The sequence below is a fragment of the Pteronotus mesoamericanus genome, unplaced genomic scaffold, assembly GCF_021234165.1.
Source record: "Pteronotus mesoamericanus isolate MK-2021 breed Mesoamerican mustached bat unplaced genomic scaffold, CSHL_Meso_final contig_1210, whole genome shotgun sequence".
In the NCBI taxonomy this organism is placed as follows: Eukaryota; Metazoa; Chordata; class Mammalia; order Chiroptera; family Mormoopidae; genus Pteronotus; species Pteronotus mesoamericanus.
This window is the reverse complement of record NW_026555047.1, coordinates 896,258-919,088: the sequence shown is the minus strand read 5'-3', so window position 1 is coordinate 919,088 and position 22,831 is coordinate 896,258. Positions and strand designations below refer to the sequence as shown.

Sequence of the window (22,831 nt, the reverse complement as noted above, 5' to 3'; positions counted from 1 at the left end):
GCAGTGCAGACAGTCAAGTCCCCAAGGTGTAGACACAGCTACAGGGGTGAGAAATCCCGCTGAAGGCGAAGGTAGGGCTGCCCAGATGGTTCACTTGTGGGACTCCAGCAGAGGCCTTAAGAGCTTCATCCTCCCTAATCTCTCCTGGAAACCAGGCAAATGTTGGGGGGTGGATGTAATGGGGAAAGGGGAGGGAATGGGCTGGTTTGGGGGTTTCCTCTCCACCTGAGACTCTGGCCTTAACATGGGAGCACACTGTGGGGTCTGGTCTGGCTGCTCTGGATCCCCTCCTGACTTGCATGTGACCCTACTGGAGGGATCAGGAGGGGGTCTCTTTGAGTGTGGGAGGCCCCCATTTATCCCAGTTCCACAGGGGCCCCTGGTCCCCACCTTTCTCCAAGTGGTGATAAAAAGGAGGACCTTCAATCCCCCAGCAAAAGAGAAACCCTGGGAGAAGGGGTGGTTGAAGCAGGAGCTCCTTGGGAAGCAGTCCCAGCCTCAGGTTGGAAGAAAGAAGAACCTGGAATTGGGAGGGGCCCTTGGCACCCCTGAGGCCAGGTGCTCCATTGTACAGCTGAGGAAACTGAGGACCAGTTGCCCACAATCAGGAGTAGACCCAGACATTCCAGCATACAGGCCCTGAGCCAACGTGAGGACCTTCCCTTCCTCACCACTGCCCCCCAGAGAGGTCGTGTGAGAGGGCTGTGACTCCCCAGTGCGTGTGTAGAGGGAGCCGAACTTGCGGAGGGACCCACCTCTTAAAGTCTGTGTGTGCGCTGCGGGAAAACACGTGGAGCGTAGGTCCCTAGTCAGTCACAACCCCACCACACTCCCATGAGATGGACTCAGGGGCACTTGGCAGCAAAGTACTCTTCTCGACTCTCTGGGGAGGGACGCGGAATCAGAGGTGCACAGAGGAGGCCCCAGCCCCACTTCGCCAGAGTCTGTCCCCAGACTCCCTCCTGTAGTCCTCAGTAAGTACGGCCCCCAGGCGGCCCTCGCAGAGGCAGGAGACCCCAGAAAGCCCACTCCCGTCTGCCTGACGCTCGAGGGGACCGGGGAGGGCGGAGAGCAAGGTGGCGGGAGGCGGGGGCGAGGGGAGCGGGTGGGCGGGGGCGCTGACGTCAGACCCGGACCCGGCTGCCGGCCGCTGCTCCCCCGCCACATCCTGGTGGCCGCGCTCGCAGCCAAGCCGGGCCCTGCGCCGCGCAGCCAGGAAGCCTTGCGCGCAGCCACCGGGGAGCGGGCGGGGGCCATGCAGCGGCCTTGAGCGCGCCGGGCCGGCGCCGAGGAGCGCGCGCGGCGGGCGGGCGGCCCAGCATGGAGCTGAGCCTGGAGAGCCTGGGGGGCCTGCACGGCGTGGCCCACGCGCAGGCGGGCGAGCTGCTGAGCCCAGGCCACGCGCGCTCAGCGGCGACGCAGCACCGCGGCCTGGTGGCACCCGGGCGCCCGAGCCTGGTAGCCGGCATGGCGAGCCTGCTGGACGGCGGCGGCGGCAGCGGCGGCGGCGCCGGGGGCGCGGGCGGTGCGGCCGGCGCGAGCGGCGGCGCCGACTTCCGCGGGGAGCTGGCTGGCCCGCTGCACCCTGCTATGGGCATGGCCTGCGAGGCACCCGGCCTGGGCGGCACCTACACGACGCTCACGCCCCTGCAGCACCTGCCGCCGCTCGCGGCCGTAGCCGACAAGTTCCACCAGCACGCGGCGGCCGCGGCTCACGGCGGCCACCCCCATGCGCACCCGCACCCGGCGGCCGCACCGCCCCCACCGCCCCCGCCGCAGCGCTTGGCTGCCAGCGTGAGCGGCAGCTTCACCCTCATGCGCGACGAGCGCGCTGCGCTCGCCTCCGTGGGCCACCTCTATGGGCCCTACGGCAAAGAGCTGCCCGCCATGGGGTCGCCGCTGTCGCCGCTGCCCAACGCGCTGCCACCCGCACTGCACGGCGCCCCGCAGTCCCAGGCGCCGCCGCCGCCCCCTCCTCTGGCCGCTTACGGCGCTCCGAGCCACCTGGCCGGAGACAAGCTGCTGCCGCCCGCTGCCTTCGAACCGCACGCCGCGCTGCTGGGGCGCGCAGAGGACGCGCTGGCTCGCGGGCTGCCGGGAGGCGGGGGCGCCGGCAGCGCTGGCAGCGGGGGCTCCGCTGGGCTGCTGGCGCCGCTGGGCGGGCTGGCGGCGGTCGGGGCGCACGGGCCGCACGCGAGCGGCGGCGGCCCCGGCAGTGGCGGCGGCCCTGGGGCTGGTGCGGCGGCCGAGGAGATCAACACCAAGGAGGTGGCGCAGCGCATCACGGCGGAGCTGAAACGCTACAGCATCCCGCAGGCCATCTTCGCGCAGCGCATCCTGTGCCGCTCACAGGGCACACTCTCTGACCTGCTGCGCAACCCCAAGCCGTGGAGCAAGCTCAAGTCGGGCCGCGAGACCTTCCGCAGGATGTGGAAGTGGCTGCAGGAGCCCGAGTTCCAGCGTATGTCGGCGCTGCGCCTCGCAGGTAGGAGCGCGGCGCACACCGCCTGACCCCGGGGCGCTGGCTCAGGGCTCCCCAGCACCAAGCAGCCCCGGCCGCCCCCCCCATGCCCCGGCCGTGCGCCCCTCCAGCCGGCTTGGGGCTCTCTTGCAGGAGGTTAGAGCGTGATCTGTGCCCCTGCCATTCTGTACCGTCGCCAAAAGGGTTGTGTTGTGCCGCCTTTCCCCCTCCACCCCCATAGCTGCCCGCATCACCGGTCCGGGAACCAAGGATCCCCGTAGCAGCCTTCAGGGTCGATTAATGTATGTGTGGTGTGTATGTGGGGGTGAAGTGCTGTGGCCTAGACACGCCGCTGCTGTCAGCTTGGGGTGTCACTCTCCTCTTTCCGAACAGTCCCTCGAACAGTCCCTTGCTGTGCCTCCAGCCCCGGGGCAGAGAACTGGGACGGCGCACCGGGTGAGGGCGCGCTGGCGGCCAGGGCCAGGCCGGTGCTCAGCCCCTGGCCCCAGCGCGTGCATCTTTGTGGCTCAGCCTCTGCGATCGATAGCCCCCTCCCCATCTCCGGCCGCTGGCAAAGGTCACTGGAGAACGAGCGGGGGAGGGGCGGTCCGGGGAACTCTTGCCCGTGTGGTTCCGAGGCCTTCACATCCGCGCCTGTCGCCCACCGGCGTTTACTCTTGGTCAAGATGCACACCCCCCTGCCCGCCGTGCTTTTTTGTTTGTTTGTTTTTGTTTCGTGTCTCTCCTATTTTTACCGCCTCTCTGTCAGAGCAACCTCATATCTGTTTGTTTTTCTCTTGCTTGCCATTTTTTCCTGTTCCCCCTCATTCTTTCTCCTCTTTGTCACTCTTTTTGTCTCTCAGCCTCTGTGTCCGTCTCACTCAGCCCCCTGCCCCCCTGGGGACTCCACTCCCTCCTCCCTCCCAGCTGACAACAGCTGGGTCCACACCTGCCCTCAGAGAGGTGGCCTGACGAAGCATCCTGTTCCTGGGTGCACTTGGGGGTGCAGGAAAGCCCCCCTACTGTCACCTCAGTGGGCCTGGCTTGGGAGGGGTGGTCTTCCCTTGGCCACGTTGGGGAAGGGGCTGCAGATGCCCCAGACACTAGGACAATAGCTGCCGCAGGCGCTGGATCAATGGCTTCTCTGCTCACAGGGGCGAGTGGGGCTGGGTGGGATGGGCTGGAACTCACCCTAGGCGCCCCTCAAGCAGAGGGGCAGGGAGAGCCTTGGCTGTGCCCCTGCGAGACATGGCGTCTGGGAAGAGGGGACACACGTTGGCTGGAGAGGGGGCCCTATGTTCATTCCTCCCATCCCCCCTCCCCCAGCATACTAGACAGCCCGAAAAGCCTGTGCCCACACACAAGCCTCAGTTTCCCTCTCTGCAGTACGAGGAGACTAACCGAGCTGCCTAGGGGCTTCCTAGATTCTCCACTTTGGTGAATGGGGAAACAAATACTCCTTCATATGTGGCAGGTGACAAGTGTGCGGGGAGGTCATTGTGAGACATTAGAAATGGTGTCAGGAACCTGGACGGTTTTATGTAAGGCCAACACTAGCTCTGTCTTTCTCCCCAAGACACATGCAATGACCAGGTATGCCCAAAGGGGACACTCAGTCACACCAACACATAGCCAGAGCCTGCTGTGTGCAGTGTAGGTGACATCGGGCAGCAGAGTGCACAACCCCTATTCTCTGGCCAGAGCTGTCACCAGAATGCATTAGATGCTTAGTGGCACTCGTCAAATGGGCAACATGTGGCATTTGACTTTGACGTTGCCATACCGGCCACCTTCTACCTGCTCCCCAGAGCATGTAGTTCAGGGACGTCGTGTCCAATGTGGGTATATCCCAAAGAACACATGTCGCTCTCATGTTATGTAACTAGCACAGCCCACTCATGGTCTTTCAGTCTCACATTCTGGGGCAACCCAGAAGGGAGGCCAAGGCCTCAAAAGAACAAAGCGCAGGTGGAAAGTCCCATGGAAGGTGCTGCTTCTGGGGGCCGGGGAGTAGTGCCAGCCTTGGTAGGAGCCCTGACTGCGCCGTCTGGGCTTCCCGTCCTGCTGCCCTTGTAACTACAGCCGTGGAATCCGAGGTGGGTGGGCTGGCCTCCCTGACTTCTGCATCTCCAGAAGCAGGCGCACTCTCTGAGCCTGGGTTGCCCCTTTTGGGAAATGGGAGTCAGAATAGGGGCGCAGGAGGGAAGCGGAGAGGGCGAGTGCAGGGCCTGTCAGCGCTGGGGTGTTGGGAATAATGAACTGGTCAGTCGGGTGTGTCCCTCGCTCCTCCCACCACGGCCCTAGCCAAGACCCCACCGACCCTCCCGGTCTGTGAGCCCGGATCTGGGCACCTTCCGCACCCAAGGCGCACTTGAGGCCGCGTCTACACCGGGGCACTGGCTGGGATGTTAGAGGCGGCTGAGGGCCGAGGGGTAATTAGGCGCGGGCCAGCGGAAAGGCCTTTAGTTCCGGTTGCTGCGCAAATGAAAAGCGGTTAAGTGGCGGCAAATCTCGGCGGTTAGAGGAAGGAGGCAGGGTGCACCCTCCCCCAAATGTGCAACCATGCTGGGGGGCAGCTTGAAGCGCCTCCAGGTGCCCTCACCTGCTCCGCCTCTGCACAGTTTAAACCCTAGCAGGGAGGACTCAACGACCTTCCTCCTCTCCATCCCGGGCCCAGCGAAAGCGTCCCGCCTTCCCCACGGTCTCTGTGCCGCCCCCGACTCCCGGTCGACAGAATCGCGGGCCCCTTTCTGGCCCGCGTGCCTGCCCGCGTCAGGGCTGTCCCCTCAGGTGTCTGGTCCCAACACTGCGGCCAGGAGAAAGGGCCGAGGAGGAAGGGAGACACATGCAGAGATAGAGAAAAAGAGACAGAGATAGGCAGGAGAAACGGAGAGTGACAAAAACAAAGAAGGAAAATGAAAAGACAGAACTGAAGAGACCAAAAGAGAAACAGAAAGAAAGAGGGAGAGGGAGAAGGAGATTGGGGGCTGGGGTGGGGGGGGGCAGAGACAGGGAGACCATAAAAGGGGAGGCGAGAGTCCTGGGGACTATAACCCCTCTGCATGGGGTCCACAGGGCCTGGGTCTCTCTGCCTCTCTCACCCTACCGGCTTCTCCCTCCTCGCTCTTTCCCGGATCAGGGACCAAAGGGGAAGGGGTGGTTTCTTTGTTTCTGCAAGGCACCCAAGAAATCTGACCAGGTGGACCTCAGGGTCCCCCCACCCTGCCTCCAACCACCCCGCCTGCTTTTTCTGTGTTCCTCAGTTTAACCATCTGTAAAGTCTGGGTCTGACGATCTTAGATTTTGGGACCCACTAGTCCTAGCATGGCCAGTCCCCATGGGGGCCTCACCCCACCCCATCCCGGGGTCCTCTGATTTCTGGCAGCTTCCCAGCCACCTCCTCTTCGAAGCCCTCCCCTGCTCTGTCTCAAACAGTAATTATGGGAGAGGGGCTGGGGGAGGGGCAGCAGGCTCCTGGGCAGGGGCGGGGCGGTCGATGAATTCGAATTACCGTCTCTAATTCATCACCGTTGCCTGGTCGATAGCTTCGGCGGGCTTCAAATATTGTTTAAATTGCAACTCCGGAGAAAAAAATATTTTTTGTAACTAATCAGAAAAAATATGTGTAAAATAAAATATCAGATGGAGGCGATTGAAAGACGGGTTGTCTCCTCCCCCTAGGCCCACCGGTGATTCCAGAGCCCAGGATGCCTGAGGGATGCGGGAGGCCTGCGTGGGAGGGACTGATGTAAGGAGGGGGCCAGTTCTGGAACCTGGCTGCACAGGGAGGTGGGTGCAGTGATGGTGGTCACCAGGGCTGGTGGTGGGTGGCCAGAGCAGTGGTCAGGGCCTGCAGGTCTGGAGGGGGTGGCAAAAACCTAAATTGGGAGGACATGCCTCTCGCAGAGCACCCCCCAAAAAAAAAAAAAAAAAACATTGCAGCAGAGAGATTAGAGACCCAGGAGTCACCTGGGCTGCAACACTGGCTGATCCTGGATGAGGGTCTGAGCCTCTGTTTCCTCATCGGAGAAATAGAATCAGATACCAGCAAGCAGGTGCTTGCTAAGGTCAATTTAATCAACCCTTCTCCCCTCCTCCCATAGAGACCTTCAGGGCACCTTTACAGACACTGCACCCTGAGGCCATGTTGCTTAATCACCCCCTCACACCCACTTCTCATCTTCAGGCTTGGGTCCTAGTCACTTGCAGCTGACGATGCTCTGTGGATCCACGGAGATTGGGCAGGGGCCGCGGGATAGGCCCTCACAGGGAAGCATGGAGTAAGAGGAATCTGGGTCTGGGGTTGTGTGTGCCAGAGCCATATGGGGTTGTTCACAGGACCCTGGGTCCCCCCAGAACTAGCCCCCTTCTTCCAAGACCACAGACCCGAGTAGGGCCAGCCCCAGCACTCTGCCCGGGTTCAGCGACTGTGCTCCGCCCCTCTCCTGTTGAGGGGGAGGGAGAGGAGAGGAGCTGGCTGCGGTGCTGAAGCCCTCCCCCTGCCTCTCAGCCAGGCCACTGGGGATGAGAGAGAAAATCACCCGCAATGACCTTTTAAGCCAAATGGGGTTTTGTGCCCACTTTACTGACTAGCAAGCTGAGGCTGAGAAGATGGAAGGCACTTGCCAAAGCCACGCATCCAGTGAACAATGGCGACAGTTCCAACCAGAGGCGACACGGTCCCAGCTCCAGGCAGTAAAGGGGCGCCGGCCAGGGTCTGCAGCCCTCCTAATCCTCGGGTGTGATGGAAGTGCAGGCCCAGCTTGAGACGCTCAGGCTCCCACCTCCTGCAAAGGTGGGAACGTCCGGGCAGGTGGCCCAGGAGAGACAAAGGGTGGGAGCAGGGACGCTCAGTGAATTGAGGTGAGGGCAGTAGCATGGCTCTTAAAGTCACAGCGTGGGTGACCCTCGGGTGAGTGGCCAGTGGGGACTGAGGGTGGCAGGATTCTGGGCTCACATGAGCCCTCCCCCCCCCCCAGAGACCACCAGAGACCCTCAGGGAGCATGTGTGGGTACCAGGTTCCAATTTCCCCTCCCCCCATCCGATTCCAGGCCACCAGAATTCCTCCCACCCCCATGCGTTCCCTGGCATGCCGTCAGGCTCCTCAATGGCACCCCTCCTTGATGCCCCACCCTGAGGGTGAGCCTGGGCCCAGCATTGGAAGTCCAGCACTCTCCGAGCCCCAGGCTCCATGACAGTCCCTTCCTACCTGGGAGAAATGGACGGTCAGCCCCAGTTCCCGGATAAGCACACAGATGAGTCCAGGGGAGTCGTCTGCAGGGCGAGTGGCTGGAGCTGGCCTTTGGCTCCTTTATTCTGAAGGAATAAAGTCCTCCCCCTAATCTCCCCACTCCTGTGCTTCTTCTTGGTCAACTGTCACCACTCTAGCATGAGTGACCCATCTCCTGCCAACAGCTCCTTCTCATTGGCCTCCAGCCTCCGCTCTCACCTCCGTTATCCTCTCCCCCTTAGCTGCAGGGGTCTTTTATGATCACTTTGAAGCTCTTTCCTCCTCTGCTTAGCACCCTGGCAATGGCCCCCGGAGCACTTAGAATGCGGAGGAAGCCCCTGCGGCAGCCTTCGGAACCCTCACTTCCTGCCCTGTGTGACCATGGAAGGGCACTGCCAGCTAGTGGAACCCGGAAGGCAGGCTGGGAGGCGACGAGCCCAGCGCAGCTGTAAGGACCCAGGCTGGGATCCTGCAGCTGGTGTCTTTGTATGTAGCCATGAACCTGGGGAGCTCAGGCTGTTTGAATCAAGTTTTTAATTAAATACGGCCCTTGATCAATAAGGAAAGCAGTGCTAGTGAGGGAGGGGAGAGACTGGCCTGGGAGACTCACATGACCTCTGCCAGTCCCGGGACACCTGCAGCCTCAGTTTCCCTTCTGCCTAGTAGGTTTAGGTGCGGGTAGGACCAGGACACGGGACCCTCCTACGACTGGATTCTTGCACTCTGCTCTCACCTCTGGTGAGATGCAGATGGAGAGGAGGTGGAGGGGGCCTCAGACCTGCCGAATCACAGGCGCAAGACCACAGACTCACAGCAGGTGGAAGCAGGGACAAGGAGAGAGGTCCATGACTGGCCCAGGTGGCCAGGGAGAGAGGGGCAGGGATGCAAATGCAGATGCCCACATTCACACTAGGACTAGCCTGGGGAAACTCCGGCTCAGGACCCCCATTCACCTTCCGCGGGGTCTGACATATTCGAGGCTGCTCGGGGCTGGGGGGCGTCAGGAAGAACTCCCCAAGACCTACGCCAGTGGCTGGTAGTCATCCATGCGCCCGCCCCCAGCCCAGAGGGGGACCTGCCCGGTGGCCTCTTCCCTGCGTCCAGGCAGATGCTGTCTGACCCTACTTCCTAGCGTGCGGGCTTGGGAAGGGGTCGCATCTGCCCACCGGGAGGGAGTGTGGGTGGACAGGGGACCTGGTTGGGGGACAGCAAGGCCCACGCATATTCAGGCGCCCTTGTGCCCCGGCAGGGGTTGGAGCGGATGTGGGTACCTGTTTCCCTCACCAGGGGAATGTTACCCCGAATTGTCTGGGAAACCAGCCGTAGAGTCCAGCCAGGGAGGGTCGTCCCCACACCCACCTACACCCTAAAGAATCAAGCATGCACCGGCCCTCCGCCGTCTGTCAGGACCTGGGTACACGGAGCCACAGCCGGGCTGAGACGACTCGGTCCCTTGCCCTGCACACCCGCGGCTCGGGGCCTCAGCGTTATCGGCGCACGCTCCGTGGGAGAGCGCAACCCACCACGGGCGCCCGCATCCCGCCCCGGAGGAAACCACAGCCTCCTTGGTAGGAGCCGCCTTCGGGCTCGCCCTCCTCTCGCCGAACTCCCCAGGGTGGTGGTGGGCTCTGCGCTGCGAAGGTCCGTCGGGGGCGCAGCGCAGGCTCCCCGGGGAGGACTGCGGCGGAGGAGGGCTAGGGGGCGCTCAGGGAAGAATGGCGGGGCGGTGGTGCCCGCCGAAGACCGTGGACACGCCGCTCTCCCCCTCTCCCACGCACCTCCGCTCCCCCAAATGAAGACTGGAATCCCCAGCCCAGAGGGTGCAGGGAGTGGATAAGAAAAAGGCTCCCTCAGGCAGTAGGAAGATGACAAAGCCTCTGCTCTCTCCTTCCACCTCCCTTCTGTCCCTACTTCTTTAAAAATGCTGCCGTTTATATTTTAAACAGTGGACACATTTGCTCGGCTCCAGATTTAAATGGAACTAGAGGGCATCCTCCTTTCCCCTCCTTTCTGCAAACAGGTTTCTGTTTCTCCTAGAGAGAGGTTACACTAAATCCTGAAGCTGCAACAGCACATCGTTTTCCTTCTCCGTTTCTTGAACACACACACGCACACATGAGAGAGCGTCCACTCTGTTCCCCTCCAGACGCGGGAGCATTCCACATCAGAAAAGAGAGCCACGGGGCCATTTTTGCTGGCTGTGTAGTATTCTCTTTGTCCATTTCCTTCTTTCTTCAGTCACCTTCCTGCCCAGTGATTCTTTATCACCCTGGGGCTGCGGTGAATGCATCTGGGGTGGACCATTTTGTGAGTGAGTTGATCTGTGCATTTGTTTGTCAGTTATTGAAATGTTGGGTCCCCTCCACTCCTGTTTCTGAGTTGGCCTCTCTGATCTTTTTCTTATCACTGGGTTCTTTCCTGTCATCCTTTTCAAATCCATTTCCAACTGCCGGAGCTATGACTTCTCAACATTTTTTAAGAATAAAGCTGTGTGTGTGTGTGTGTGTGTGTGTGTTTGCCCCTGTGTGACTGTGCCTGAATGGGGGAGACTCTCTGTGCCCCACCCCCTACAGTGAACCTCCAGATGTAGCCCCAGGAGGGGTGGCCGGGAGTCCAGTGGAAATACTTATTTCCCTGATAAGTCTTTGAAAGGCTCAGAACTAATTTGAAAATGCGGCCATTAAAATCCCATCGCGGGGCAGCGGGGAGGAGGGAGGGAAGGAGGCCTCTCCCAAAGGCTGGGCACTGGCCAAGGTATGCAGGGAAGCCAGACTGGGGGGTGTAGGCCCAGTAAGCAGGGGAAGGGGAAAAGAGGCAACAAGTGGAGAGGCAGCAGGGACAGAGTGGGGACAGATGAGGGGCTGCTGAGGCTTCCAGGGGTCCTCATCTGAGGGCAGGGGCCTGGTGCAGCACTGACTCTGCCCCTCCAGTGGGAACCCCTTTCCTAGGTCCCTCGAGGGTGCGGGGCGTGGGGGAAGGGGGTGGACACATGCAGTTCTCCAGACCCGCCTCAGAGTGATCTCTGAGTCACCTTGGGCTAGTCACCCAACTTCTCTGGCCTGGGGAAGCCAGCAGGAGATGCTCAGGACAGCTCAGCCCAGTGGGGACAAGCCACCAGGGTGAAGGCATCAATGTTCTCCACATCTGGGGCTGGGCAGCTGGTGGCAGGGGCGGGACTCGTCGCCAAGGAAACCGGTCATCATCCCAGTCGGAAACTGGGCTCCGTATTGAATTGTCTGCTCCGTGAAGCCAGAGCTGAACGCGGGAGGTGGCTGGAGGGGAGGGGGCAGCCGGGCAACAGCTCTTGCTCCCACACCCCCACTCCGTGTTCCCTGAGTGACAGACACCAGGGCACCAAGTCGGGGGGCGGGGTAGAGACAGAATGCTCATTTGCTGCTTTGGGTGCTGCACAGACAATATGACACAGGGAAAAGGACAATTACTTAGGTGCCCCCATCAGTGGTTTCGGGGGCCACCATCCTGTTGTCTTTTCATCACATCCAGCCTTGGCGGGGGCGGGGCCCTCCTCCCTACGCCGCTCTGCCTCCTGCCTCCTCCCCTCCCCTGGGCTATACGATCCCCTCTCCCTCACTGTCCCAGACGCTCAAGCTCTGTCTTCAGTTCCATCCTCCGTACCCAGGTCTGTCTGCACATGGAGACCTCTCAGAACCCAGTCCTGCTCACATCTTACTCCCCCAAGTTCTCCACTTCTGTCCCCCACTGTTCTGGGTGAGGCCGCAGCAGCCCTGTTCTGGAACCAGGCGGGTTGTCCCTTTCCATTCATCTCTGTGATTATTGGAGCAACGTGGCTTCCACATCAGCTCGTGGCTCCGTGAAGCAGGGGCCATGTCTGTGTTGCTCACAGCTGTCCCCAGTAGTGCCTCATGCGCAGTGCGCACAGTAGGTGCCTGATAAATGTATAGAGAAGGAAAGAAGAGGCTGCAGGTCCCATTAATTAACTACTTGCTGCACAGATCTCATGACCCCTGCACAGCGACACTGTCGTCACCCCTACTTAGAGACAAGGACATCAGTGTCATGGGTCACTGCATACACTTGATAAACCACAAAACTGATGTCCACAGAGTGTGTGTCAAAACCACTCTGCCCATGGAGCCCAGGCTCGGTGTCCCTGCTGACCAGGAATGGCAGCGGGGTGAATAGGCAGCGAGCTGGGACCAGGCAGGCGGAAGCTGTCCTGTGTGTGGGGGGGGGGGGTGGTGTCTAGATGGACACAGCCTGCATCCCATGCACTCAGATCCAGAGGGTTTCCACTGGGTCACCATCCCAACCCAATGTCACACCCAGTGCTGTCATATCATACCCTCAGTTCTTCACACTGCACCCCCCTGTCACACTGTGTGTCCCTAAGGCCAGCTACAATCCTATGTCACACTGAGCTCTGCAGGCCCCTAGGTCTTCCCCCACCAGCTCTGGGCCTCTTCCCTCCACCGCTCCCCACATCCCCATGCTGTTGCCCATCTTTCCTGCCCGGACAGCCCCTGCTACTATCACAGTTTGTCCCAGTTACTCACAGGCTCACACACGTGTGGTTTGGTTGTGTGTGGACTCTTCCCCCACTGTAACAAAGTATGCCACACGCCCCGCCCGCACACCACCCTCCGCCTGGCCAGGCCCTCGCGCAGCCGCGCACACTCACACCCAGAGGATGGGAACAGAGGGACGCCTGCACATTCGGTCCGCTCAGGGCTCGGGATAGAAAGGATGAGCAGGAGAGGATGAAGAACAGGACAGGGGAGAGGAAGACAGAGAGGGGGAAGCGGGGACAAGAGGGGGGAAGAGAAGGAGAAGGGAGAAGTAAGGAAAGAGGAGCGGGGGAAGAGGAGAAGATAGGTGTCTATTAGAAGGCGATAGGGGAGGACAAGTCCGATCCCAGTTCCCTGCAGTGCACACCCGATTCTGTCACACCCAGCGAGGACTGACTGGATCCGGGCTCCCCTCCCCACCCGCCTGTCCTGCCTGCCCAGCCTGCTCGTTCCCCAGCTGGGGAGAGGGTGCTCCCTGCTGAGGGTATTCCCAGGGGCCCTCCATGTCTTTGGGTCTCAGCTGAGTCCCCTCACTGCCACACCATCCACATGGTGGGGGGTCATTGGACAAACACACCCAGCCAGCTGCCTCTGTGGACCCACTCCATGCTGGGGGTCCCAGAGGAGGGAGCTGGAGCCCTACTTGTGGGGGGGAGGGGAAGGTTCTTCTCGGGGAGTGGCCACTGCTGCAGGGCTTTGAGGGATATGTAGGAGTTTTCTGGCTGGGGCAGTCCAACTCCATGCTCCTGACCTTAGTCTCCCCATCTCTCCCCTCTCCATGAAGCATCCAGGGGCGGTGCTGAGGCTTGAGGCCTGTTCTGAGAGGGGGAGAAAATTCATACCCTCCCCTAAAAGAGGCCCAGAGCCAGGCTCCTTCCAGGAACCCTCAGAGGGGAGCCTGGGGTCTCGTCCCAGCCCCACTATCGTAATCAGGACTTTTCTGGCTCAACCCCTTTCCACAGCCCAGCAAGACAGAGGCCATGATTAAGACCATTTTCCAGTTGAGGAAACTAACGCTCAGAGAGCTGCCACGATGCAATAATCCACCAGGTGGTGAGGCCTGGCTCTCTTTTGGGCCCCTGGAGGGCTCCTGGTGCGTGGGGTGGTCTGCTGAGCTCAACAACTTTCTAGAAAAACAGGAAGCAGGAAGAGAGAGGCGCTGTGGAAGCAAGTCCCAGGGGGTCTGAAACGAAAGGGCTTTCATCCGGAACTTGAGGGTCCCCGATTCACCTCCCTTTGCCCCCACCTGCACTGGGACGTGCAGCCCCGGCCCCGCCTCCGCCCCCGCCCCCCAACGTGGGCTGGTGCGGGACGGCTGCCCTCTGCCGGTCGTGTCGGGAACCTCGGGCCAGACCCCGCAAAGAGGCATCCGTTAACGCCCGTGAGGGGGCTGGTTTGGGTGTGGGGTTTCCGTCTCTCCTGGGTGGCCTTTGAAATCCTTCCAGGGCCTCTGGGACCCCCCACCCAGGAGCCAGCCCCAGGCCCTCCTCATATCTGGACTCTAAAAAGACTGGGAGCAGTTGGGAAGACAGCTTAAGGTGAAGCGCCAGATGTCGCGAGATCCGAGGGTCTCTAAATCAGCGGTGCTTAGCCTGGGCTCTCAGTCCCTGGGGTCATGGGGGACGGATGGGAGAGAAAGTTGGGGCCCAAACCCTCACTTAACCGACCTCTAAATAGAGTGAGTTGTAAGTGATGAGGACAAAAAGATTAAAGTGCGGGGTCGGGTGAAGGAGAGGGCGGCATCAAGTTGAGGGTCGGAGTAGGCCTCGCAGAGGAGATGTTTGAGCGAAGACTGGAAGGGAGTGAGGAAGCCGTAACGAAAGGGGGGGAGACAGGTGCAGACAGAGGTGACGGCAAGTGCAAAGGCTATGAGGTTGGACCATGCCCGGCATGAGACCCGTGTGACAACGGAGTGAGGGGCAGCAGTAGAAGGTGAGGACAGAGAGGTGACTGGGTGGGAGGCTGGGGAGGGGGAGGGACTCAGTGAGGTGTGTAGGCGCTCAGTGAGGTGGGGAGGGCTTGGAGCAGCTGATGTGCACTGGAAAATGTTTGAAAGAGGCAGTGTCTCAATTTTGTAAATGAGGAGACTGAGGCTCTGCAAGAGACTGACTTTCCCAGGGTCCCAGAGCATGTCAGATGCCCCAACTTCCCCTCAACAAACCCACAAGCCAGCCCTGCAGACTCTGCCACCAGCTCTCATGGCAACCATGGTGAGGGCGTGTGTCTGGAGCCGCTCCCTTTTCCCCCACCACAGGCTGGGAGCCCTTGGCGAGGGGACCGGGGCTGAGTTCCCCTGTACTGGGCGCAGGCGAGGTGGACTGTATGGTGGTGTTTGCTGATGAGGATAATGGAGAAGATGGTGGTGGAGGTGCTGGTGCAGGTGATAGTTGTGGAGATGAAGAAAACAGTAGGCGGATGGTGGTACTAAAAAGAACGGTGATGGAGTGAATAGGGGAGGTGTTAGCAGTGGAGATGATGAAAGTGGAGGTGATGCTTCTGACAGAGGCGATGGTGGTAATAGTGGAAGCGAGAGAGGTGCAGGACCTGATGCAGTAGAAGGGATGCTGACGGTGGAGGAGGTGATGGCGGATGGTGGTAGAATTGATGCAGGTGATGGAGGGGGAGGTGATGGAGGTGGGAAAGGCAATGAGATACTGATACTGATGCTGAAGGTGAAGGTGATGGTGGAGAGGTGATGAAGGTGGTTATACGAGGCGTGATGAGGTAGAAGTGACACTGGTGCTGGAGAAGGTGATGATGGAGGATGCAGTGGAGGTAGAGAAGTTGCAGATGGTGGAAGAGGAGGTGATGTGAAGGAGGTGATGGTAGAGAAGGTGATGATAGAGGGTGCGATGCAGGCGGAAATCTCTAGTGGAAATTATTGTGGAAGAGGCGGCCATAGCAATGGTGGCACAGCCTGAGGCTGGCGGCTGGCACCCCAGGTAAGTCCAGGCTTCTCACACCAGGTCCCTGTGCCCTGCCCTGCTTCCTGGTGCATCCTTCTCTCCCAGCCTTAGTTTTCACTTCCATAAAAGGAGCTCATATTCATGGCCTTTCCTCTTCCTGGGGCTGCCCTGGCCGGCACAGGGACTGCAGTGACCGTAGGGCCAGTGAGAATGTCCTGGGTGCCAGAAGGGATGCGGATGGGGGGCGGCATTTTGGGCCACAGGCAGGGGCCCCCAGGCTGGCTCAGGGAGGCTGTGGGAGATGGAAAGGGTGACAAAGTTGCTCAGGGTAAACAGCTCCAACTGGAGCCCAGATCGATTGGGGCTGTGAGGAGCTGTAATTAGATTGAACACCAGGAAGGGGGGGAGGGGGCGGTGAACGGAGCCGGGGGTTTTTTTTTTTGTTTTGTTTTTGTTTTTTGCTGTGATCAACAAAATTCGAAGTTTTTTCACAACTCTGCTTCATCCAGCCCCTCCCCCAACTCTGCCTTGGGGGCACACACTGGGCACTTGATTAGAGAAGGGGGAGGTGAGTGGGAAAGGGGTGACTCACACCTTAACTCCCTCCCTGTCTGGGCTAGTCAACCCTGATTCCTGTTCTGTTCTGCCCTGCTGGGCTCACTGGGCAACCTTGGGCAAGTGGCTCACCTTCTCTGAATACTCAAGGAGAAAAATCCCTGTCTTATGGAATTATTATACGTTTAGAAGATAGAATATTTGTAAAGCTCCTGTGAGCTTTCTGAAGAGTATTTCTATCTCTGTCCCTGCTGTAAATGTATGATGAATCCATGAGTAAATTGCTAAGTGATTGAGTGAGTGAATTGAAGATTACAGCAGGTGGTCAAGAAAGGGAATTTAAAGGCCTGGGGCTGAGTTTTGACTCTTCCCACTCCCTGGCCTTGCTGCTGAGACCCAGCTTTCCTAAAGAATAGGGGACTTGACCCTCTTCTATGACCCAAGTTCCAAGGAGATGGGAGGTCAAGCAGTTTCCTGCACTTCCTTCCAACATTTCTTTATGTAGATAAAAAGTAAACGTAAGTTCTTGCTCCCTTGTTTTATAAACAAAAGCTACCTAGTACCTTATTCATCCCCTAGTTTGTCTCACCATCTTTCCACATCCATACCACACCGTCTCCCTCTATCAGCTTCTCAATATAGTTACAAATACATTATTTTGCCTAAGTCAATATTCAGTACTAACATTATTATGATTTCAGTGAATATCATAGACAGCTGAGCCACATAGAGTACTAGGATTGCTTTTCCTTTCCTGTACAATGTTTGTTTTTCCAGCAGTTAATAGTTGCCAGTCACATATTCTTCCCACATTTCCCAACAAAATGCAAAACCAGCTCAATAGGATTTTTCACACATAGTAGGTCATCTCCCCATTGCTCTTCCCTTGATGCTCCTGCTCTGCTCTGGGTGGGGCTTCCCTCTTGCCCTTTGTGCCTTTTTCTTTCTCTCTTCCAGTCTCTCCCCTCCTAATTTGGAGGACTTTTCCCCCTTTTTCCCCAGATCGAACCATATTTTCTGAATCCCAACCTTCCCTTTTTAATTTATCTTCTCATTTTGATGGAACACATCCTGCAGTAGCTTTCTCAAGAAGATGTTGCCTGTCTGACTATATTTTTATTCCACCTTCATGCTTGATGTTTGTCAGGACATACAATTATAGCTGAACACACTGTCCCTCAGAATTTTAAAGGTATCGTTCCGCTGTCTCCTAGTTTTTGAGAAGCCCAAAGCCACTTGATTCTTAGTCCTTCATATGACATCTGCCTTTCCTCTCTGGGGACTTTCATAATCTTCTCCTTTCTCTGAGTCTCTAAAATTTCACAAGGATGGGCCTTAGGGAGTGTCTTCTTTCATTCCTTGAGCTGAGCACTTCATGTGCTCTTTTAAACGGGACTCTCATGTCCTTTAGTCTGCATTCTTTTTTTCCATTATTTATTTGACAGTCTCCTCTATTTGGGGGTTGCCTCTTGACCAGCTGACAAACCCCCTCAATTCATCCTCTAACTTTATTATCTTTCTCTCATTTTCCATCTCTACAGCTTCTTTGTTCTGTTTCCAATCTTTACATTGATTTTATTCCAGCAATTATATTATATATTTAAATTCTAACACATTGTCTGACCCTTTGATTGTCCTTTTTATTGAACAGCATCCTGTTCCCATTTCACCGATACAGTATTTTTCTCATACCCCTCCAAGAATATTAATTATAGTCTTGCCTGATTTGTCTTTCTTCTGAGATCATTGTACCCCTCACCCCTGCCATTTTTGTGTTTTCATTCTCATTCCTTCTCTCTCTCTCTCTCTCTCTCTCTTTCTCCAGAGGCTTTTCTAAAATGTCCAGTAACCTCCAGGCATCACGTTTATTTAATCATAAAACCCAAAACAGCCAATAAGAAGTGCCATAAGTTCCAGGTCAGAGAGAGACATAAAATGTCCAGTAACCTCCAGCCATCACGTTTATTTAATCATAAAACCCAAAACAGCCAATAAGAAGTGCCATAAGTTCCAGGTCAGAGAGAGACAAGTAGTGCAGTGGTGTGTCAGGTTACTTGGGAGAACCTGTTGTCCCTGAGAAATGAGCCACAGCGCAGGGAACATTCATTTCTCTTTGTGGATATGTACAGACATTGATCTGGTGTGCCATCTAGTTCAGACTGTTCTGCAACCAAAAAAAAAGTGAGGTCAGTGTGTGGTCCCAGCAGGCCACCTCCAGAGCTGGTGGTGGGGATCTGCTAGGACAGTTTGCACCACTGGTCGCTGCTGGGGAAGTAGTTAGAGCTCATGGGGAGGCAGGATGGGGCAGACTCTTCACCACCTACAACCCCAGGCTGGTATGTGGCAGGGAAAATAGGATTCTGAAAGAGTTTGCGCTGAAGCCACAGGCACCCCCAGTCCCTGAGTGGAGGTAACCCACCCTGGCTGACAGCCCATTTTTTCCACCCACTGGCCCCTACTGCATTTAAGGAGGGAGTCGACTTTGGAACTGGGGGAAGGAGGAGCAGGACCACAGGCACCAGCCCTGCTCCACTTCCGGAGCCGCTGCTGTTTTCCCTTCGCAAGCAAGCGTCTGCTGGCCAGGAGTAGGTAGCCTTCTGCAGCCCCTTCCTGCTCTCTGCCAGGCAGCCCTGGGGTGGGGGTGGGGGGGCGGTCCTGCACACCGCCATCATTCTCAGATCCTCCCAGCTCCCTTGGGCACTTGAGCAAGGCCGAGTCTGGGTCTCAGCCTCCTGATTGGGGTCAAGGGTCAGGCCAGGGTGGAGGCTCAGATATTGGAATCAGGCCATGGATGCCAGTGTTCGCCTTATACAGGGTCCCTAAGGGGGTCAGACCTCAGAGGACAGCCCAGGGAAGAAGGCATGGGCCATCACCATTCTTCTGAGAACCGCGTTGCCCCATCATCCCAGGGGGAGGTGACTGGGATGTGTGAAGCACACCAAAGACCTAGTTGCCCGTCTACAGTGATCCAAATAATCCCGAATGTCCAAGCCATTTCCCCAAACATCCCCTAAGAGTGGGCTTCGGGGGCGGTGGGGGGGATGCCACCAACACAAATTGTACTCTTTGGGGTGGGGAGCCTTTGGTGGGGGTGGGGCAAGGTTTGGGGATATGAGCTGGGGAGAGGGCCAGACTGCAGAAGAGGTATTGGAGGATGATGACTCATGCCTGTAGAGTTGCGCTCACACTGTGTCCCCTTCTTTGTCCCCCCTACCACCCTATCTACTTGCTCCGTGTTTGTCTCTTCACCCATGACTGCCCCCCTTCGTCCATTTCTGTCTCTCCCACCTTCTTGATGCCCCATGGTGTCTTTCTTGTCCCCTATTAACATTTCTGTGTCTCCCCTTCTCTTTTGGCTCTGTCCCCTGTTGTCTCTCCATCCCCCTCTGTTTCACATATTTCTGCCTCCCTGGTGCCTCTCCGCACTGTGCTTTCCTGTTGCTACCTGTGTCCTCCCACCCGGCCGCGCGGTGGCACCGTCTCCGCCCGCCCGCGCGTGACTGGACGGCAGCCTGCAAGCGGAAGGAGCAGGAGCAGCAGAAGGAGCGCGCACTGCAGCCAAAGAAGCAGCGCCTGGTGTTCACTGACCTGCAGCGTCGCACGTTGATCGCCATCTTCAAGGAGAACAAGCGGCCCTCCAAAGAAATGCAGGTCACCATCTCGCAGCAGCTCGGCCTGGAGCTCAACACCGTCAGCAATTTCTTCATGAACGCGCGGCGCCGTTGCATGAATCGCTGGGCCGAGGAGCCCGGCGCGGCCCCCGGGGGCCCAGCCGGCGCTGCCACCTTCTCCAAGGCCTGAGGCGCCCCAGCTCGGCGCCCTCCCTGCCTCCACGGCCTGGGCGCTGCCTTCCCGCATCTCCCACCCCACCCTGCCGGCCCGGAGACCCGCCCTAGGGGGCACCTGGAAGGGGTGCAGTCCGGGTCCCCGACACCCAGGGAGGGGACACAGCACACCCCTCAGCCCAAGTGCACAAAAGGGCCCCCCTCCTCCCTCGACCCCACCCCTTCAGGCCAAAGGAAGCCCTCCACCATCCCCCCTCAGAGGATGGGGTGACAGAAAGGGGCTCCCCAGCTCCCTCTCAATTTAGGGTGCGCAGGGGCCTTGGGAAAACCAGGGCTCATCGTGTCCTCCCCGAAAGCGGGTCAAGAAGCACATACTAGAAATATAAACCGGGTATTAAAAAAAAAAAAGGAATTTTAAGAATAACCCCTTCTTTGCCAGCTGCCCCCCCCATCCCCCATAAAGGGAGGCAGGAAGAGCCTACCTCCCCACCCTTCCGTGGACCTTCCACAAGAACTCAGTCCCTTCTAAGGTTGCCACTTCCAGTGGGATCCCACCAGTGCCCCCACCCACACCAAGACCAACCCCATCCACCCACAGAACTGCTCCCACAGCCAAGAACCCGGCTGCCCCTCCAGGAGGCAGCCAGGATTCCTTGTGCCAAGAATTGCCTGCCTTAACGTCTGGGGGGGGCCTGCAGTGGCAACCGCCCAGCACCCACAGGCGAGCACCCTCTCCCACCCCACCCCGATCTGGAGGGGATGGCATGCGCAAACATGCCGGTAAACTCCAGGTGCTTCCCCTTCCCCCTGCACCCTTCTGTCATTTCACTTTAGCTTTAGGCACCTTGATGAATGACACACAGGGAGAGACAGACCCCAGGAAACAGAAGACGACGTCCAAGTTCCACAGATAAGTCCGTGGACACAGAGCACTGGAGACCTCTGGAGTCCCTGCCTGCTGGGGTCATGGTGTTGCTATCTGCTTGGAACTCTCTGGAAGTCACTCACCACCTCCTAGCACTTGGGGTGCTGCACTGGGCCTGAAGGGGTGACAGGGGCGAACCTGTGTTTGCCACATCTGTCTCCACAGAGAAGAAGGTGGAATCTGCTTGCTCTGTTTTTTTGCCAAAAAAAAAAAAAAAAAATTGACGGGGTAGGAAGGGTCAGAAATGAAGATGAGCAATACCCCCCACCTCCCCTGCTCATCTGGTCCGGGTGACCTCCAAGACTGGCCGGCAGCTGGATCCCAAGAGCCTGTCTCCTCGGGTTTCATGGTCTAGAGGCTAGAAGGAACCTCCCCAAAACCCGGGCCTCTCCGCTGCCTCCCAGGGAGGTGGCCACTGTCCCCCTTGAGAATGCAAGAGACATTTCTAGTGAAATGCCCTTCCCCCTCCCCCAGGTAAAGGCTACCTCACTCAAACGTTCATGTCTGTGATTGGAAAAATCACGCCTGATACCAAAGATTTCTCCCCAAGGACTTGTGCTGGTTGCTAGAATTCCCTCGCGTTTGCCTCCGACTGTGTGCTCAAGGGCCTGCCCTGGGCCCTGCCCTCTAGGTGCCGCCACCCCCACCAGAGAGAGAATGAGAGAGAGAGAGGGAGAGAGGATAGTGAGGTCGATGAGTGCCTTTTTCTTGAACCAAAGATGTGTGTGAAATGTTCTCTCGTCCTTATCGACTCGCTATTGTTCGGGCTTTTTCAGCAGCTGGATCTGAGTGATGCTTCTAGAACCTTTGGGTGTTGGGTCAGTGTCCTAAGAGTCCCCATTCTGGCTCAGCAACCAACCCCCTGTCCCAAACATAGGTGGATGCAGCCCCTTTTACCCGCACCCACCTCCACCCCCCACACCCACTAACACCTGGGCCCCACTGGCCAGAGCACCTACTTGCAGGGGACATGACTCCTTGGACACTCTCTGCTGGGCAAGTCACTTGCTCTTCCTGGCATGCAAGGCCCAAGGGTCAGGGGCCAGGAGCCTCCTGTTTTGTCCCCTGCTGGAAATTTAGAAATTGTCTTGGGATCCTTCTGGTTGTAGAACATTCTAGTTATGAGAAACTGTGGTCAGATCAGGTCAAGCCCCATTGACACAGGTCACAGAAGCCTCCCCCCATTCCTGGGTCCCTTTCCAGCACCTTCATATCACACACGTGCACGCATGCACACACACACCAGCTCCTATACCCCCTTTCCTCCTCCAGCAGGCCTGCACCCCATCCTGTCTCTGAGCCCCCTTGGGTCCCACCCCCCTGTCACCAACACCCAGCTGGTCATCACAAACCAAAGACCATTCTCCACGCAGGGAACAACACCTCCAGCACAGCTCCTTTGAGCCTTTGACAATTTTCTCTGAAATACCTCAAAATATTTAATGTATAGTTTATGTGATTAAAAAAAAATCCTTAGCTAGTTTTTGGAATACGTGACTTGAAGCTTTATACCGTTAAATTATAATTTTGCAGACGATGGTATGTCATTTCTTTGACGAGTTTCGTGGGAGACATATTGAATGTCGAGGCAGCGAAAGCTGGGCAGTCAGAGGCGAAAGACAGAGGGAGCGTGAGCGAGAGACTGAGCTGGAAGGACCAAAGGACTGGGCGTTTACAGATTTCTTATTTAAACGAGTCCTTTAGGAAAGAGAGGAAGAGAGAGAGAGAGAGAGAGAGGGATACCTTTGTGTTCTCTGGCGTGTTCTGTTTCTTGTTTTTGGAGTCATGTCTTATAAGAGTATTTATTATTCTATGTGGTCTGTGTTCAAATGTAATTTAAGAAAAAAAAGAAGAAAATGGAAAAAAAGACGCAATGGAATTTGATTTGATGCATGACTAATGTACTCTTTCTTGATAATGTACTAAGTGGATGGGGAGGGGGGTGGGAATGGGGTGCGGGGCCGGAGCCCCCTGAGTCCATGTGCATCCTTGTGTTTTGTGCCTGATCCCTGCTGATCAGGCCCCTTTGCGCTGCTCTCTGTTAATTTCCCCCTTTCTGAGGATCTGTGTCCAGCCGGCGGGAGGTGGGGAGGAAAGGAGAAGGCAGACAGCAGGGCTTAAGCACCCAGATTGGGTTCCCACCTCCTGGTGCCCACATGCCACCCGCCTGTGCCTGCTGAGTTTCCTGTTCCTGGTTCTTGGGCGCAGGTAGCTGTCACTGCCATCTTGGACCCCGGCTGGTTTCACATTAGCATGAATTCCCAAGTGTCTTGTTCAGAGGAGAGAGACAATCAATTGAGTCTTGTCGCCCAGGGTGATGTGAGGCTAGGGTGTAGCCCAACTCCCCGAGGTCCTAAGAACCCCCCTGAAACCCCTCCCTGGACCCAGGATGGCACGGGCCAGGCTCCACCCAGGCACCCC

General features: G+C 57.7%; 1 protein-coding gene across 1 annotated transcript; it reads left to right on the top strand.

Moving 5' to 3' along the window:
• Positions 1 to 1,320: 1,320 nt before the first annotated feature.
• On the top strand, positions 1,321 to 19,501 carry ONECUT3 (one cut homeobox 3). The gene is made up of 2 exons (XM_054586719.1): positions 1,321 to 2,485; positions 19,212 to 19,501. Exons 1-2 carry the CDS (start codon positions 1,321 to 1,323, stop codon positions 19,499 to 19,501), a joined length of 1,455 nt encoding a protein of 484 aa, XP_054442694.1.
• The last annotated feature ends 3,330 nt before the right edge of the window (positions 19,502 to 22,831 follow it).

Coding starts and splice junctions, on each gene's coding strand:
- ONECUT3 (XM_054586719.1), top strand. CDS start 1,321: ATGGAGCTGAGCCTGGAGAGCCTGGGGGGCCTGCACGGCGTGGCCCAC. Junction 2,486..19,211: donor GTCGGCGCTGCGCCTCGCAG/GTAGGAGCGCGG, acceptor ACTGGACGGCAG/CCTGCAAGCGGAAGGAGCAG.